Raw genomic sequence first — 18,572 nt, forward strand, 5'->3', positions numbered from 1 at the left:
CTCCCATACACGTCTATTTTCTGCGTCGGTCTCTGGCACCACTGTTAATTTACTGAAGGAGAAAGGTTAGGGAGACGTGGCTAATGTGATCTCGACTCTTACTGAGGATTGACTTTATAACACACGAAAGGCCACGTTTAGCCTGAACTCATAAGCCCCGCTTTTAGTTCTAGCGTAACTTCAGCGCACTGACTCGCCACACTAGGAATATTGCAAGCAGCCCGATTTCTGTTTCAGGCAACATTAACCTTGCAGTAATCCAGTTAGGAGATTTAGCTGGGGAAAAGGAAGCCGTGGGGAGCTTGCACGGGGCAACTTTAGGGCTCCGCCACGCATGCGCCCCGCCGCCAGGAAAGTGGCTACTACGGCTGCGCGCGTCGGTGGCCCGGCCCTCCCCGTCACGTGTGGAGGACCGTGGCGTGGCGGCGGCAGTGGCGGTAACGACGGCAGGCCGTAGGGCGGTCGGAGGGTTTCCGGTTCCGGTGTAACGTTCGGGCTCCGTCTCAGGGGCTGAAGTTTGTGAGGTGAGTAGTGGCCCCGGGCCCAAAGAGGGTGGCCTCGGGTCGGAGCGCCTGGGGCCGGGGCTCAGTCCAAGAGGGGGACCGAGGCTGGAAGGTTCAGCGGGAAGGCAGCTGAGAGGAGAACAAGGTTCTGCGGGAGAAGGGGTTGGAATGAGATTGTTGAGAGGAAAAGGGCGGGGGCGGGAAGGGGACGGGGTGCGGAGACTAGCTCTGAGACGAGGAGTTTGGGGAGAACAAGGTGGGCTCAGGGCCGGCCGGGGAGAGCAGAGAGAGAAGAATGGAGGTTTGGGGGTGGGGTGGGGGTGGGTCAGTCGGGGTGTTGCAAAGAAGAGCACGGAAATCCTTCAGAAGATTGGAGTCTGCACCCTCCCCATTCAGAGATCCTTCTGCCTGCCTCCCCACGCCATAACACACACCCGCCCCACGCAGTTACTGTCCAACATTTGATTAGTGACAAAGCTAGTTACTGTTGGAAACTTTCATTTTGGCCCACGGGCTGTTTAGTTTGCACATTCTCTTAGGAAGGATTGGGTTGCACTTGAATACATTTGTTAGTTTAGTGTTGGGCACACATTTAATCTAATAGACCGGTTCCTCGTGTATCGCTTTGGATTTTCAAATTGCTTACACTTTCTAGCCTGTGATTCAATTCTAGTGGAACATAAGCCCCGTTAAGACGAAGATTCTTGTCTGTTTTGTTCACTGGTGTACGTATTCTCAGCACCCACTATGCTGCTTGACACTTAGTAGTTACTCAATAAATATTCGTTGAATGAATTAAGTACCAAGATGAGTAAACTGAGGCTCAGAGGAATTACTTGCCCAAACGCTGGTAAATGGTAAAGCTCCGTGTTGCAACTCTTCAGTGTGAGCTCTTTATTGACTGTGGTATCTGAATATGCTGCTTTTAAGCAATGCACATTTAATATATAGGAGATTGAGAGGTTATACTGCTGTCTCATGATGGGTGAATAGAACCACCTAGAAGTATTCACATAATGTGTCACTGAGGCAGGAAATCTATCACTCCTAATTTCATGACTTCAATCTACTAGTTTCATACGGTTATACCCAAATTTAATAACACCGTTTAGCAACAGGTCTTATAAGGGACGTCCCTGCCAAGAATGTAGAAGTTAATCAGACCGTGTCTTTTAGGAGAAAAGATGCCTTAAAAACGGCCTGAGAGCTTGACTCCTACATCAGACCCTGATATGTGGCCCTGCTGGGAGGAGGTTATCTGGGAAATTGAATTCAGTGCGGTTTATTGACTTTTAGGCACTATGGTGAAAATAGGGGAAATACAATTTTCTCTATGCTCATGGGTTTTGAAATTTAGGTAGGAGATCAAAATGTAAATGTGACTATTGTTTAAGAATTGTACTAACTTGTGTTAAATGACAAATTAAGGATTTGTTATAGAATCTTGTATGATAGTGTAAAAAGTAGAAAAATAAAGGTGAAAAGGCAGAACATCCAAAATGGGGGTATTCTTTTCTGAGCTGGGGGATTACCTTACCCAAGTCAACTGACAAAGACCCTGTAGAACATGAGAGAAAATTGTCTGGGTACAGAATCCCCACTAGCTTGCATATGACTACAGAGAAATAGAACATTCTTAAGGATACGAGCTTTGATACAGGATGACTGACCTGAATAAGCCTTCCTCTATCTGCATCCCTTAAAAGTAAGGAAACCTGTAGGTTACGGCTGAGTTAAGGAATGCCTGCCTAGAATTAAGAATAGAAAAGCTGCCTCTGGCTGGGCTTTTTCAGTCTTGTTTCCATATTATACTCATATGTTTGCCAGTCCTGTTGATACAACAGGATCAAAAAAGGAGCCAGAACTCATTGCTCAGACTAGGCCATTCCCGGGTTTTATCTGTTTATTCCACAAGTTTCATTGACTCACTGATAGTGAGTCAGGCTTAGAAATCTAATGGGGGAGGCCGGCCCAGTGGCTCAGGTGGTTGGAGCGCTGTGCTCTTAACGCCGGGTTTGCCGGTTCGATTCCCACATGGGCCAGCAAGCTTCACCCTCTACAGCTAAGATTGTGAACAACAGCTTTCCCTGGAGCTGGGCTGGAGCTGGGCTGCTGTGAGCTGCTGGAGGTTGGCATGAGCTGCCGTGGGCTTCTGTGTGCTGCCACGGGCTACTGTGTGCCGCCATTAGCAGCCGGCAGCCAATACAAGCTGCCATGTGCTACTGTGGGCTGCTGTATGCTGTCGCGGGCTACCATGTGCTGCCATGAGTGGCCAGCGCTAGTGACCGGCAGCCAGCGCGAGCTGCCGTGGGCTACCATGTGCTGTCATGAGCGGCCGGTGGTCAGCGTGAGTGGCTGGAAGACATCATGAGAGGCCAGCAGCTGGCAAGAGCTGCTGTGAGCTGCTGTGAGCGGCCAACTGACAACTGGCGACTGACTGCCTCAGCCGGGGGGAGCGCAAGGCTCATAACAGCAGCATGGGCCAGGGAGCTGTGTCCTACACAACTAGACTGAGAAACAACGGCTTGAATCGGAGTGTGGCGGGGACAAGGGAGAAGAAGAGGGGGGAATCAAATGGAATGTATTTCTGCTTTGAAGTATAGGTTTTAGGGAAAGTATTTGACTTGAAATGAAGAGGAGCAGCTCGACTAAAGATTGAGAATAGAGGTGGGGAAGACATTTGTAATGTAATAAGCATTGACTGGAATCACTTTAGTCTTTTCCTGTCCTCTAACTTAATTCTTTCCTGGTTTCTTTTTAGGTGCAGTACTAAATCCCATTTGACTTACCTTCCTTTTCCTGAAGAATGGCACTATCTAAGAGGGAGCTGGATGAGCTGAAACCATGGATAGAGAAGACAGTGAAAAGGGTGCTGGGTTTCTCAGAGCCCACAGTGGTCACAGCAGCCCTGAATTGTGTGGGGAAGGGCATGGACAAAAAGAAGGCAGCTGGTATGCACCTTTCTGAATCTTGTGACAACATACAGCATGACCCCAAATGCTGCTTTGAACTTTCCTCAAATTCTCTCTGTTGGGAGTGTCTAGAAAGGGTCAGGATTTTATTTTCTCTTGCATTATAATGGAAATACCCCAAGTAAACTAATTTTGTCTTTTCTCTTATTTCTTATACTATTTGTGACATATTTTTAATCTCAGACTGACTTCCTTTGACCACCATACTGAGTTACCTAAGTTAAATTTACTTAGGAAATATGCTAAAGTCAGTTTCGTACTTCAGATTTGGGTTGATATTTAAACATGCAGAAGTCTTTATAAAATGCATGGAAAAGGTGAGGGAGGTAGATTTTAATGGTAGTCTCAACAACTTGCTATTCGGGAAAAGTTGGGGAGGTTATTTGTCCTAACTTTGATGCTTAACGTAAGTAGGTTGCTCTGGCTATGCTACTTTTCTACTCCAAAAAAATTGCAACTGTACTTTTACCTCATGGGTCAAGGTCATTTACTGTAAGAGAATTTATGGGAATCCTACAGAGAACTTAAGAAAATATTTCCCTCCCCACTGGGGATGAAATTCCAGTATGGTGGTATATGGTGTTATATGCCTACTATCAGACTAAAGTACTCTTACCTTTTCAACATTACCATCTCTTTTTTTTCCTGTCAGACCATCTGAAACCTTTTCTTGATGATTCTACTCTCCGATTTGTGGACAAACTGTTTGAGGCTGTGGAGGAAGGCCGAAGCTCTAGGCATTCCAAGTCTAGTAGTGACAGGAGCAGAAAACGAGAGCTAAAGGTAGGTTACACTTAACTATCTGATAAGCTCGGGAGTATTATGAATGGTAACAAAGTTGCTGAGCTTACCTGGCTCACACTTTGATATGCACTATAAGCATACCTAATATTCAAGGGAGCTCCTTAGACCTTAATTAAAGTAGAGGGGGTGAACTTGTATTATCACCATCTTATGGTAATGAACTATGGAAGTTCCTGGGTTGAAATATTCTAAGGAAACAATTGGTAGCTTTGTCCTTTTTCATATGCAGTTAGGAGTTTTGGTTCTCATGTTTCCCTGTCTCCTTTTTTCCCCCTTTACTACTACCTATAAATTAATTGCTCTGAGATTTTATGCTTTGATTTACTCGAGGCCTCCTAGATTGCTTCAGAAAGTGACTCCACTGCTATCTGAGCCACGGACCTCACTGTTACTCCTTTATCGAGGTTTCTCTGCAATGGACTTGTAGATAGGATCCCAACAACAAGTAATAATAACTTTATGTCTGGAGAGCGTGCCGTTGGCTAAGTAGCATCTTGCTGGTCGTTTCGCCCCTTGAGTGGAGTACTTAAAGGAACCATCATTACTCCCTTACCTACTTCACTTTTTATTCTGTATTGGTCATGGCCTTTCTGAGTATCAACAGCGTCAAATAACTGCTTTCTATCTCTTTTCTCTCTGCCTCTCAAAAAAAAAAAAAAAAAATCTTTTCTGTGAGTCCCATCAAACCTTCCAAAGTGCTTTTGACACCTTGGCTATCCTATTGCTTTTCTTGAGGCACAAAGGGAGAATAAACACTGTCTGCTTGGTCCCTGGCCAGGCTATGGAACCAAGAGAAATACAGATTCATGTGTTCTTTGTGTTTAGGGCATTGTAGGGTGATCAGAGGAATGAGAGAGAGTCCTTGCCTTAAAGGAACTTGCAAGGGGTGGGGGTGGGGGAGTGAGAGCACAACAATATATAGTCACAAATTATAAAATCTGAGTAGCAATTTCACGTAAGCTTTAGGGTTGCCTGTAGACTTTTGCTAGGTCCGCAGTATACACAGATCTGTAGAGTGAAGCTTATGTTATGATAGGGCATGAGTGCTGAGGGCATGCTGTGAATGAAGTGACTACATTGGGTGGGATTAACAGAAACGGTTTCTTAAAGGAGGTATCTAGACAGCGCTGGGATACGGGTCCCATTTTGGTCCATTCAGGTCCCCACCCCACACAATATATTATGGGAGAGTCCTTTTTCTTGAACTGTAGGAGTTCCAGGAAGCGCTCGCCCCTGGCCGAGGATATGTCCTTGCAAAACACGAGCCCTCCTAGTGAAGAGGGGATGTCACCCAAAGCCTACCACCGGTGTGTACATTTGCTTTTTCCCATTGTCCCTTCCAGTTGGCCACTCTTGGTCCTGTTAAATTCACCTTGCAAAGTAGTCAACATATTTGAGTTCCCATTGTTTGATGAGAAGAAAGTGTTATTGGGGAATACTGAAGAAGAAAGAGAAAGCCCCTGTCCTGGAAGAGCTTAGACTCTAGTTGGGAGAAAGTACTAACATTGAAAGACTTAACACTTGGCAAGCAGAATGTAATTTTACATAGTATGAACCAAGCTCTTAAGTGCTAAGAGGCGGCGAAACAGCAGTTTGATCAGAGTGGGATGAGATTGTTAATACTGAAAACTTCCCGGAGGAGGTGAACTTTAGGCAGGATTTGGAATGGGTTGTGGAAAAGTTGAGGGAGATCATTCCAAATGTGGGAGTAACATTTGCAATGACCTTGAGATGGGAACATTTATAAGGACATGGGGGTGAAATTTGCTTGACTGGAGTAGGAGAATGATGAAGTTGGGTGAGATGGTCCATTTGGTGGAGGGTCTAGAAGACTCTGGGAAAAACCACATAATGCTTTTAGGAACTAGGATGATTCTTCTCTTCTCCCACGGCCAGGGATACAACTCTTCTTTCATCTTGGGTTCCCTTAGGAAGTGTTTGGTGATGACTCCGAGATTTCCAAGGAATCATCAGGAGTAAAGAAGCGACGGATACCCCGATTTGAGGAGGTGGAAGAGGAACCAGAAGTGATACCTGGGCCTCCCTCAGAGAGCCCTGGCATGCTGACTAAGCTCCAGGTTAGTAATTAGGAACTGGAAACTGATTCTGTGAGTTGAAGAAACGAGATGCATGGATCCAGAGGTTACTGTGACCTCGATATGAATTACTGGTTAGCATTGGGGAACTTTTATTTCCTGCTTTATGTTTCATCATTCCTTGGGTTAATCAGGAGTATTCCAGTTGAAGGCTATTGAAATAGTATTTACTGAGCACCTATTATGTGACAAGGTGTGTTACATACATCATTTGCCCAATTATTTACCTCATTGGGTCATTGAGAAAATTACTGAAATAATCAGAATTCAGCTTGATGGCGGAGGAATGTTTCCAAATATAATGCAGAGGAGGTATAATCCACTTAAATAATTTTAAGTTGACTTTGTGATTTTTAGTAAGAATTAGGTTTGTGTTTTTTTTTTTAAATGGTCACTGTTAACCAATTTTGATACCTCATAAGCAGTAAATATTTCTTGTATGATTTAAAATTTCTTGGGGGAAATAGAATATATACATATGTGATTGGGTGGATGCATTTGCTTATTAATGTTTATATATGATATTTCTAAAAGGAAAGAAACATGATTTTTTTTTTTAATAGAGAATGGGGTGGAAAAGTTCACAATATAACATACCCTTTTGTACTTTTTGCATTTTGAACTATGTAAATATATCACCTACGCAAAAAATGTTAAAAATAAATTTTTTAAAATATCTTGAAACCCCTTGACAGTCCTTCTTTTTGGGAAAATTCGAGAAGAGTTGTTTGATCATATCATCAAAGCCTATCATCCTAAACTTCTTTAGGACAGAAGAAGGGGTTTACAGAGACGAGGAAGCAGGTCTTTGTCTTGTCGTCTCTGGTCACCCAAACTAGGAATTCGTGATTTAACCAATAGCATGATGTTAAAAACAAAAAAAAGTATAATTTGTGTGCATTCTGTTAAGAGTTTTACATGTGTTATTTAAATGCTCACAACAGCCCTGGTAAGGTAGGTACTACTATTTTTACTTCTTTTACCACGTGGAGATTTAGAGATTAAATACAATGTCTAAGGTCACACAGGCATCAAGTGGCAGAGTTAAGATGCAAACTCAGGTGTCTCTGACTGCAGAGTCTTAATCATCAAGCTGTGTTACGTACTACCTAACATGCCGGTCCTGCCCTGGGAAGATGGGTTGAAAAATTCTATTGGTCAGTTGTGTAAGCTTATGTTTACTAAATTTTGTAGCCTGTGATCCAGGCAGAATATGATGGGGTCATTCAAAAAATGTTAGGCCTCTAGACCTGAAAGCCCTTTGGGTTTAGGAACCTGTATGGGAGAAATAAAGAAGACATTAACTTTTTTCCCAACTCCTCCCCCCCCCCTTTCTCCTGAGAGCAGATCAAACAGATGATGGAGGCAGCAACACGACAAATTGAGGAGAGGAAGAAACAACTGAGCTTCATTAGCCCCCCTACGCCTCAGGTATTGCACCCGGATTATTCTGAAAAGGAGAAATCTTTAGCACAGAGTGTCTTGCTATCCACTCAAATGAGAGTCCAGAAGGTGACTGTGTGTCGCACCCCACAATCTACCACAGTCTACCACTGTGTGTGTGTGTGTGTGTTCGCGTGTTCACGCGTGCGCGCGCACACTCACACCTGCCTGCCTGCCTAATCCATCTGATATCTTTTTCTCTATCTCACAGCCAAAGACTCCTTCTTCCTCCCAACCAGAGCGACTTCCAATTGGCAATACTATTCAGCCCTCCCAGGCAGCCACTTTCATGAATGATGCCATTGAGAAGGCAAGGAAAGCAGCTGAACTACAAGCCCGCATCCAAGCCCAACTGGCACTGAAGCCAGGGCTCATCGGCAATGCCAACATGGTGGGCTTGGCCAATCTTCATGCCATGGGCATTGCTCCCCCGTGAGTATCTATTTCATGGAGCCCCTTGTTATTTCTGAAGCTTGAGAAGCAATAAATACCTCGGAATGTTACTGATCCTCTTCTTCCAAGGAACTTAAGCCATTTCATATAGTTACATATTACTTACATGTGCTCAATAAATACCAATTGAATTTATTCTCTTGGCTTCCTTGTTGTAGAATTTATCACCTTTTTATAATTGGCAGAACCAAGGCTAATAATATTCACCTAATACTTGAGCTAGGAATAGGACCAGGTCTCCTGGCTCCTAACTCAGAGCTATATCCATTAAACCATGTTGAGTGAGTCAGATCTGAGTTCTCTACAACTGGGTAAAGATAATAGACTTCCTTTTTTAGCATCTATGATTGGTTTGGCATCCCTTGTCTGACTCAAGAATTCAGGAGTGAAGAAAGATAGGATTGCAAATTCATTTCAATGTAATTTACCAACTGTGTCATCTGATTGTACTCAGATATCCAGTTTGATGTTTTCAATCCAGATGGGTTTGTGGCAATACTATTCAGCCCTCCCAGAGCTGATGGGTTTGTGTTCCCTAGAATTGTGTAACCTAGTTGTCTTCGTTGAGTTTTGATTTGTTTTGTTTTCGGTTTTTTGTTTGCCTTATTGTTCCATATGGGGTTTCTTTCTTTGTGGGCTATTTTTCAGGAAGGTGGAGTTAAAAGATCAAACTAAGCCTACACCACTGATTCTCGATGAGCAAGGTCGCACTGTAGATGCAACAGGCAAGGAGATTGAGCTGACACACCGCATGCCTACTCTGAAGGCCAATATTCGTGCTGTGAAGAGGGAACAATTCAAGCAACAGCTTAAAGAAAAGCCATCAGAGGACATGGAGTCCAATACCTTTTTTGACCCCCGAGTCTCGATTGCCCCTTCGCAGCGCCAGAGACGCACTTTTAAATTCCATGACAAGGGCAAATTTGAAAAGATTGCCCAACGATTACGGACAAAGGTATCTGGCTTAGAATATAATCTGGAACTTCGAAGAAGTTAGGAAGGTGACAAAGAAAATTGAATAGAATCCTAAACTACTGTCAACTCAATTCTCTGTGTTTTAGGCAATTAGATAAATAAATGGCAAAGCAGGGGATAATTTTTAAAATACTGTATCCCTGGAATACTTGATTTTTAGCTGATTTGTCTTCTTAATTACATTCTACTTAGTTGGAAACAAAATTGAGTTTGAAAATTCTCCACAACCAGCTGACAATGGAGGGAAGCAATTCAGAACCCCCTGGGTGACTGAAGAAAGCTGCCCTGGTGTTAAAATGTGCTCTAGACAATCCACACACCTGGCGAGTTGAATTTACTGTGTATTCAATGACTGACTTTCTCGTTTTCATCATGTCAGAATGAGGTTTTTATAAAATTCAGTTTCTGCATATTTGCTGCAGGCACGTACACTGTGGGGTGAAAGGGTAGTGATGAGCCTGAGATGTATGTGAATTAACTAAAGGATAGAATAAAACAGAGTGGCTCTTTTTCCTAAGCTTTCAGAAATGATGAACTCGTGAGGAGTTCAGTAAGGGAGTATTTTAAAAGTTGGGATTCTACAACTTCCATGATTTCTGTGACTCCAACTTATCTTCCTGTCTTGGTTTATATTGTCTTTAGGCTCAACTGGAGAAGCTGCAGGCAGAGATCTCACAGGCAGCTCGAAAAACAGGCATTCACACTTCAACTAGGCTGGCCCTCATTGCTCCTAAGAAGGAGTTAAAGGAGGGCGATATCCCTGAAATTGAGTGGTGGGACTCTTACATCATCCCCAATGGCTTTGACCTGTGAGTGTGTTAGTTAGTTCCTTTTGATAAGCTAGAGTTACTGGGAGAGATGGTGCTCATGCATCAAGTAAAATGTTAAAATCCAAGGGAAATAGGTAAGCATACACAGGCTCGTACACTTGTGAAGAATACGTGTGCGGGTTAATGGAGGAGGAATGGGCACAAGTAACCTAAGAGCGCAGATCTGTAAATGGTTTGCCTTTGTTTGACATTGTTATTTGTGGTTCTTAATTACATTCTTTTGCTACTAATAATAGATGTTTACATTTCGTAAAGATCGATTTCTAGAACAGAGCAAGGACTCTTAGTTGCTGAGGGAGAGAATGGTGAACAAAGCGTATAAAAAACACTTGGAGAGCTTTAACCGTACCTGCTTCCTCATTCCACGTGACTTTAGGAGACTGTGTCTCAGCCTCTCCTCCTTTGTCAACCACTGTCCAAAGGAGTTACTGTTACTAATGAGAGAATGTAGTATCCATCAGAGGTATTAGAGTAAAAAAGGTTGAGAGTAAGTTGTGTGGAGAACGCATCCAGCCTTAGTGGGTCCCAGTTTTCTCATCTTGAAAATTCTATGTAATGTAATTACACATTACAGATATGCAAACACTCAGAAGTGCTAGAATGCCTTACGGAGAGATTTTTTTTTCATTGTGTTTCTGAGATTCCCTCTCTTGGAATCATCTCTACCCACATATCCTGTTTTCCTTTCTTCCTCCAATTTTAGTACAGAGCAAAATCCCAAGAGAGAAGATTATTTTGGAATCACAAATCTTGTTGAACATCCAGCCCAGCTCAACCCCCCAGGTAACGTATACATTACTCAGTCAAGGCTCTAGAAAAGTAGTTTCCATCAGAACGTTATGTGATAATGGACATGTCCTCTATCTGTGCTGTCCGTACAGTAGCCACTGTCCACAGGTGACTACTGAGCATTAATACAACCGAGGGACTGAATTTTTAATTTCATTAGATTTTAATTAAAGTTTAAATGGTACATAGAGCTAGTGACAGTATTGGACAGTGCAGCTCTAGAGCTGTGAAGCCTAATCTGAAGAGGGCCTCCCTGATGTATGTCACTAGCTGGGCTTTTGCTGTAGTGTTGACTCCCAGCTTCAGTCTTGTACACCAGCTCTAAACTGCCCTTGGATCTGCTTTGTCTTCAGCCTTCTCTCTCTCTGTCATTTTTGTAGCAAAAGTCTGTTGACTCATTCGAAAGAGAGATGTTTTAGTGTGGCTGTTCTTAACTAGCTGAATCCCTTGGGTAAATCACATAGAACACAGAAGTTCCTCATATATAGAGAAAATACTAACTGTAAGGCCTTTTTCAAGAGTTATATGGATCATAAAAGACTAATGCTTTCGTCGGATTTGGGATAAACAGAGGAGATAATACCTCAGTTAGTAAATTTGCTTGCTGCTTGTCCAGTAAGTTCAGAAAAATAGGTCGAGACCTTGAGCTAACGTAAGCCATAATAATGAACTTTACTTAATCAGTCTATTTAGCTATTATCGTTAGAAGAATTGGGGGTTGGTGTGAATCATTAGAAGAATTGGGGGTTGGTTGTTTGTGTTTAACATTTCATAAACCTGTTTTGGGGGTCCAGATGATTTTTCCCAATCCCTATGACTCTAAAATGATAAATTTCATCATCTTGACTGGTGATTTTCAAATTGTATTCCATAGAAACATTGAGGTTCTGGAGGTGAGATCCGAGTGGGATTCTAGATAACCCCCACCTACTCAAAATCCTCAAGCACATAATAATTTAGAACACTACGCATGAAAGATAAAAATGCTATTTAAAAATACAACCTCACTGTCACTATCACAACCTAAAAATAACCAAAACCATTAAACTAAAGGTCCTATTAATGTAACTGGTAGTCACCTATGTCCCTGTAATACACTTACTGCTTTGGTACATTCAATTTCTCTGATTGACAGTCGACAATGACACACCAGTTACTCTGGGGGTATATCTTACCAAGAAGGAACAGAAGAAACTTCGAAGGCAAACAAGGAGGGAAGCACAAAAGGAACTACAAGAAAAAGTCAGGCTGGGCCTGATGCCTCCTCCAGAACCCAAAGGTACGTATCTTAGAGCTGGGGATGAGGGGTGGCAAGTTTATCTCTGTAATTTGAGAGGAACTTCAGCATTCTTTTATATTCGGGTGCTTTCTGGTTCTCAGAGTCATTCTTTGGTACTTTTCTTCCTTTCCTAAATTTTCTATCTTAATTAAGACAGGTCATCGTATTCATTGTTGAGGTCATTGGGGCTTGATTTTAATTATATAACACTCTGATTTTCCTGGAGGAATAATGGCCTTGAAATTCATGAAGATAGCATTTGCAATGTTTGCATAGAGTTGTTACGTACATAATTCTTAATATTTCAAAAGTGAAAATACAGTTTAAAAAACCTCACTCCTATAATTTCCATTATTGTTAATATTTTTAGTGAGCACTGTTATAGGATCTTTCACTAAATACTGTTATCAGAGTGAAAATACCAAAGAAATTAAGTTCTTTCATAAATTTAATGTCTTTCGTACATTTTTAAGCAATGTAAATAAATGGCATACTAACTATTTAGATTAATTTTGTGAACTTCTGCAAATGCTGAGTTAATTGTATGGGCTTTTCAAGGTGGGAGTTTTCGGGAGAAATGAGTTTTGAGTAGAGATTTGAAATTGGTAAACAATATGAATTGGTAAAGAAGAGATGGCAGATTATTCCACCTGGAGAAGCAATTTAGGAGATTGATTTCTGTCCTCTCTCCACTGCAGTGAGAATTTCTAATTTGATGCGAGTATTAGGAACAGAAGCTGTTCAAGACCCCACGAAGGTAGAAGCCCATGTCAGAGCTCAGATGGCAAAAAGACAGAAGTAAGTGCCAAGGGATTGGGTGGAAACCCAGGACAAGTATCTTTCCCAAACTCTTCTGGGGGATCCATGTTTGGAGGGAGGGGAGAGTCCTCCGTTGCTCTCTCTTTCCCTCAGCCCTGCTTCTGATCTTCAATGCCTTTCTCACTTGTGGATGTCCTTCCTGTCACGACAGAGCGCATGAAGAGGCCAACGCTGCCCGAAAACTTACAGCAGAACAGAGAAAGGTCAAGAAAATTAAAAAGCTTAAAGAAGACATTTCACAGGGGGTACACATATCTGTATATAGGTAGGTGTCCAAACTGGGCCAATCTTTCCCTTAGAAATACTAAAACATTTACCAAGTGCTTGAGGCAGAATCGCTACGGTCTCAAAGCATCCACCCCTACTCTCTTTAAATGATCCTAGTGTGAATCAGGAGTCAGTAATGGCGAGGGTTAAAGACTTTTCTATCTCTGAGGTCTTCTTAGTGAACCAGTACTAGTTCTGCAGAATGAATGAATGAATATACTTGTTCAGGCCAAAATGTGAACGAAGGATCATTCATCCTTTTTGAAGCATAAAATATCCTATTTCTGCAGGAGGCATTAAAAGTTTCTTTCTTCAGTAACTATATCCTCATCCAGATGTATTGCAGTAATTCTTTTATTCCCACTCCAAAATGGACCTTACACATTGTAAATATTTTCTACCTTTGTGTTGGTTGAATGTTTTTATTTTATTCTTTTATGTTGAGTACAGTGTGTATCTTCCAGTTTTTTAAATGTCTCATGTTTAGTAGCTAGTTCTTTGTTGTAAAAGTGGTGCATTTATAACAGTAGGGAATGCTTATTAAAATAAAAAAATTCTCACAGTACAGAAGGGCCCTTACTGAAAAAGTCCCTTTCTTATTCTCTGATCCCTTAGGACCACTCCCTATGGGTAATTGCTACTAACATTTTTTTCATGTATCTTTCTAGAAATTCTTTGTGCATATCATTGTGACTACATTATAAGCATCTAGAGGGCACAGAATTTGTTGATCTTTATACTGTCGAGAACAATTAGCTGATACTTTTTTTGGATGATAGTAAATACTTCTCCTTCATTCTTGAGTAAAGTTTGATTACCTGCTGTTTGTTGGAAGGTGTACCATGCTAGACTTTGAGGAAGTATAAGGCACTGGAAATACTTCTAGACTTATCCGTTGTACCTTTTCAGCATTACTCCAAAGGTCTTTGTTTTTTAGAGAGAAAACCATTTTGGATCCATCTCTTTATTTGCCATTCCACTCAGGCAGCTACTGATGCTCAAATGAAAGCCATAACTCAACTTTCCCTTCTCCAGAGTTCGAAATTTGAGCAACCCAGCCAAGAAGTTCAAGATCGAGGCCAATGCTGGGCAGCTGTACCTGACGGGGGTGGTGGTCCTGCACAAGGACGTCAACGTGGTGGTAGTGGAAGGGGGTGAGTGAGCACACGGGGGTGCCTGGCCCCAGGCGGTGAGCGCGGTGCGGAGAGAGGAGAAAGGCAGTGTTTTAGAACTCTACTGGGGGATCATATCCTGGGCCTCTGTTTCCATGTCATCGGAGTACAAGGACCTCAGATGTGGTGCCTAGGATTGCTTCAACGATCACATTCAGGTCTGAGCATTGAGTGAGCTCAGAGGTTCTGTCTGCCCCATCATCTTCCACAACTCTGGCAAATTCTCCTTTTCTGTTTCCAGGCCCCAAGTCCCAGAAGAAATTTAAGCGTCTTATGCTGCATCGGATAAAGTGGGATGAACAGACATCTAACACAAAGGGAGATGGTGAATGGGGGTTAGAGGGGATTAAGTGGGTGGTAGGGGTGGTACTCTATCTATGCACCCATTCCCTCCCTCTGACACTCTTGCTAACAGTGGATAATGTTCAGGAAGTTCAGAAAGACCCATTTGGACTATGAGCATGCTAGACGTTCATACAGTATTTATTACATGATCATGTGCATGCGTGTTAGTCATTCTGCTGCCTGTCCTTTAAGGTCTTCCTACCAGCTGCTTTCCCTGTCTGCCCCACATCTGGATACTGATCACATGAGTGTATTTTGTGAAAATTCGGCACGCTATGCACTCGTGTGCATTGTCTGTATTATTTTTTGATAAAAGTTTTTAAAGGGTTGAAGGCAAAAAAATTTTTTAGATCAACAAAATCTCTCTGCTTTAAGAAAATATACTTTTCATTCTTTTGCCCAGCTTTATTTTTATACACACACACATACATACATACATATATGTATATATTTGACATTCTCCTGCCTATCATTCTCCCTTCAATATTCATTCTTCCCTTCTTTGACGACCTGGGTTAGCATTAACATGTGCAGAGAGCCTTGTTTTTCTTAATTTTACCTAACTTTGGTACTGTTATATTTTTTGTCCTTACTTAAAATATATTTCCTATTATAATTGACCTATATTTTGTTTTGCAAGTGTTCCAAAGGTATTTTCATTTGGTATACCTGCCAGTAGACTAAAAGCTCCTTGACGCTGAACTCTTAGCATGTTGGCATCTGAAGCCTGGCCCCCAATGTGTTTAGGACAAGCTGTTACTGTTGAGTGCTTGTCTTTATTTATCTACTTACTCCCAGTACTTGGCACAGCTCTTGACTTAGTAGGTACTCGATAAATAAATATTCGTTGAATTAAGATCCTGGCCTGTTTGAATCTTCCAGTCTAATTCGGGGTAAACAAAGAATAACGACATTTGATCCCAATACATAGTAACGGGTGATAATATTTAAAAGAATTTAGATAGACTTGAATACTGTTTAGAACCTAAATTTTGGTCCCTAGTCTAAGTCTAGAGCAAGATTTAGCTATATTGTCTTTTCCAGATGATGAGGAATCTGACGAGGAAGCTGTGAAGAAAACCAACAAATGTGTACTAGTCTGGGAGGTAGGTGATCCTTTGTTAAACACTGAAGCAGAACATTAGCTAATGGAATGGTAAAACTAAACAATGACTAATCTCTTAAGTAATTCGTGTTTCTTTTCAGAATGCGTTGTTAAATATTTGGCAGCAAATTCTTCCTCCTTCGATGTTAGTTAAATTGATGACTATGTAGTATATGCCATCTAGAAAAGAGTATGGAAAACTGGTGGCAAGATTACAAATTCTTGACTTGGTTATTTATTCGTACCTAGTCATGGATATGGGGACTTGGAAAGAGGGAAATGAATTGTGGGATTTTTCTTTGGGTATAGTGAGAGAAGTACTAGATTTAAGAATATAAAGTTTGGAGTCTGGGCATTACCACTTGCTAGCTGTGCAACTAGCAAGACACTTAACATCAAATACTGTTGCTTTGTCTATAAAATGTGGGTATAATTTTCCCTCCCTATTGTCGGGGTTTTGTTTTTTAGAACCTAGTTAGATTATTATGTAATAGTGCTTTGTAAATCATGGCTAAATCAATCACTCTACAAATGAAACATTTTTATTATTATGCAGTTCTTTCATCCCTGAAATCTTAGTGAACCAGTATTAGTTCTGAAGAAAGAAAGAATAAATAATGAATAAATGAAATGAATATGCTTGTTCAGGCCAAAATGTGAACTAAGGATCATTCATCTTTTTTGAAGTATAAAATGCCCCGTTTTTCCAGGAAGCATTAAAAGTTGCTCAGGATATCCTTATCCTGATGTGTTGCAGTAATCTTTTTATTCCCACTCCAAAATGGACTTTATACATTGTAAATATTTTCTACTTTTGTGTTTATTGTTTTTATTTTCTTCTATATTGAGTTCATGTGTGTCTTCTATTTTTAACATGTGCTCGTGTTTAGTAACTACTACTTTATTATAAAAGTAGTAAGTTAATACAAAAGTAGTGGATGCTTAGTAAAATAAATTCTAATAAAGAAAAGCACTTACTGAAATAGTCCCCTTACGATTCCCTGATTCTTTAAGACCACTCTTTATAGGTAATTGCTACTAACTGTTTTTCATGTATCCTCTGTGTTATCCCAGACTTCTCTAATTTGTGTATACAAATTAGGTCATAATAACCGTAGTATCTATCTTTCTGTCTTATAAGTCCCCACCTGCCTATTTAATATCCTAGCCTCTTTATCTCTTCCAAATTCTCTTCCATTTATCTCTGAGAGTCCTCATGAACTATATATCTCAGGTTTAGAAACAAGCCAAGTTCTGCTCTAGCCTCCTTATTAGAATCTGATCCCTGAAAGCCTCTCGAGGTAACATTTCATGAGTGTCGTTGCTGCTGGTGCCTTTGGGGAAAATGAGGCTCTACGCAGTATCTTTTCTCTTGTAGTTCTCTGCAGGGACTCGCCCTGGCTCCCATTTCCCTCTCCCTCTTGACCTGGTGATGTTCTTTGCCCCTGGGCCCCAAAGCCTCCTTGTACACAGGGTTTCACGAAGGCTTGTGAAAAGAGTCTTCTAACTCCTTTCTCCTGAAAGACCCAAATCTAGTCCTTGAGGCCTGGTGGGAGACAAGTGCATTCCATCTCACCCTCCGTGGTCCTTCCTGACTTGCGCTTCCACCAGAGCACAGAACTCCTCATCCTCCATTCAGTCAACAAAACTGAAACCCTTATGCATAAATTCATGAAAACTCGGGCACATATCCAAGGAGGTGGATGGAGGTCAGAATTGCTTTTACCATAAAAATCACGTTCAGTTAGGCACATTGCTACACAAATGTTATTAGATTTTTTTAAAAGAATATATCGGATTTAAACTAGAAATTGCAGGGTTTTTATTACACATTTTGTCTCCTTCCCAGGGTACAGCCAAAGACCGGAGCTTTGGAGATATGAAGTTCAAACAGTGCCCTACAGAGAACATGGCTCGGGAGCATTTCAAAAAGCACGGGGCTGAACACTACTGGGACCTTGCGCTGAGTGAATCTGTGTTGGAGACCACCGACTGAGACTACTGCAAGCCCCTGCCTCCCCCGCCTGTGTCTCTCAGCCCCCCACCTTACTCTGCTTCCCAGCCCAGCCCCACCTGTGTGTGTGATCGCGGGACTGTGCCAGGCCGACATGGGCACAGAGGGAGATCACCTTGCTCCCTGCCCCTGTCAGCCTGGTGCTGCCCTTTAGTCCCCTTATGTGCATATGATTAAAGAGTTATTTTTAAAGCTGGTATGCTATTTTTCACTCCTAGGTAGTGGAGTTTGGGTCTTCAGGTGATCTTTTCTCCAGACTTCTAGCAATTGCTGTGGAAAAAGAAACTTTTGGCATTGATATTTATGTATATATGAATGGATGGAAGGATGAATATGTGTTTTTGAGGTCTAATGGGAGTTTCTGACCTCATCTTGGAGCGAGAGTGATAAATAATACTGTTTTCCTGGAGCAGAGAGACAAAAAGAGGTGTTCGTGGGTAAGGTAGGGAGGAACACACGAGCGTCCGTCTCCCAGCTTTCTAACGATAGAGGCACAAGGTAGACAGATTACCTCTGGTCTTGGCTAAGAAGTCCTAACAGGAAGTGAATTCCTTAAACGGGTGCGTATATGAGAATGTGTTGTGAGTGAAATGGACATGGAACAGCCAAGCAGGATGCTATGGGTCAGTTTGTAAGTGGATTAGAATTCGAGAATTTAGTTTATTTCCTCTACTAATTTAAAAACCAATCCTTTTCTAAAAGGCAG

General features: G+C 41.7%; 1 protein-coding gene across 3 annotated transcripts; it reads left to right on the top strand.

Moving 5' to 3' along the window:
- The first annotated feature begins 391 nt into the window (after positions 1-391).
- PRPF3 (pre-mRNA processing factor 3) lies at positions 392-18,087 on the top strand. Of its 3 annotated transcripts, XM_033093497.1 has the most exons (17): positions 406-524; positions 3,265-3,454; positions 4,128-4,258; positions 5,491-5,586; positions 6,211-6,357; positions 7,723-7,806; positions 8,030-8,250; positions 8,920-9,226; positions 9,889-10,055; positions 10,780-10,859; positions 12,001-12,144; positions 12,843-12,942; positions 13,115-13,228; positions 14,266-14,384; positions 14,644-14,727; positions 15,792-15,853; positions 17,702-18,087. In XM_033093497.1, exons 5-17 carry the CDS (start codon positions 6,340-6,342, stop codon positions 17,846-17,848), a joined length of 1,647 nt encoding a protein of 548 aa, XP_032949388.1. In that variant the 5' UTR covers positions 406-524; positions 3,265-3,454; positions 4,128-4,258; positions 5,491-5,586; positions 6,211-6,339; the 3' UTR covers positions 17,849-18,087. The 3 variants fall into 3 exon arrangements, with proteins under 3 accessions (XP_032949386.1, XP_032949388.1, XP_032949387.1); XM_033093495.1 differs by lacking the exon at positions 5,491-5,586 and having other exon boundaries at positions 392-524; positions 17,702-18,058; XM_033093496.1 differs by lacking the exons at positions 406-524; positions 5,491-5,586 and adding an exon at positions 569-648 and having other exon boundaries at positions 17,702-18,058.
- The last annotated feature ends 485 nt before the right edge of the window (positions 18,088-18,572 follow it).

Source organism: Rhinolophus ferrumequinum, chromosome 22 (assembly GCF_004115265.2).
Source record: "Rhinolophus ferrumequinum isolate MPI-CBG mRhiFer1 chromosome 22, mRhiFer1_v1.p, whole genome shotgun sequence".
Classification (NCBI taxonomy): domain Eukaryota; kingdom Metazoa; phylum Chordata; class Mammalia; order Chiroptera; family Rhinolophidae; genus Rhinolophus; species Rhinolophus ferrumequinum.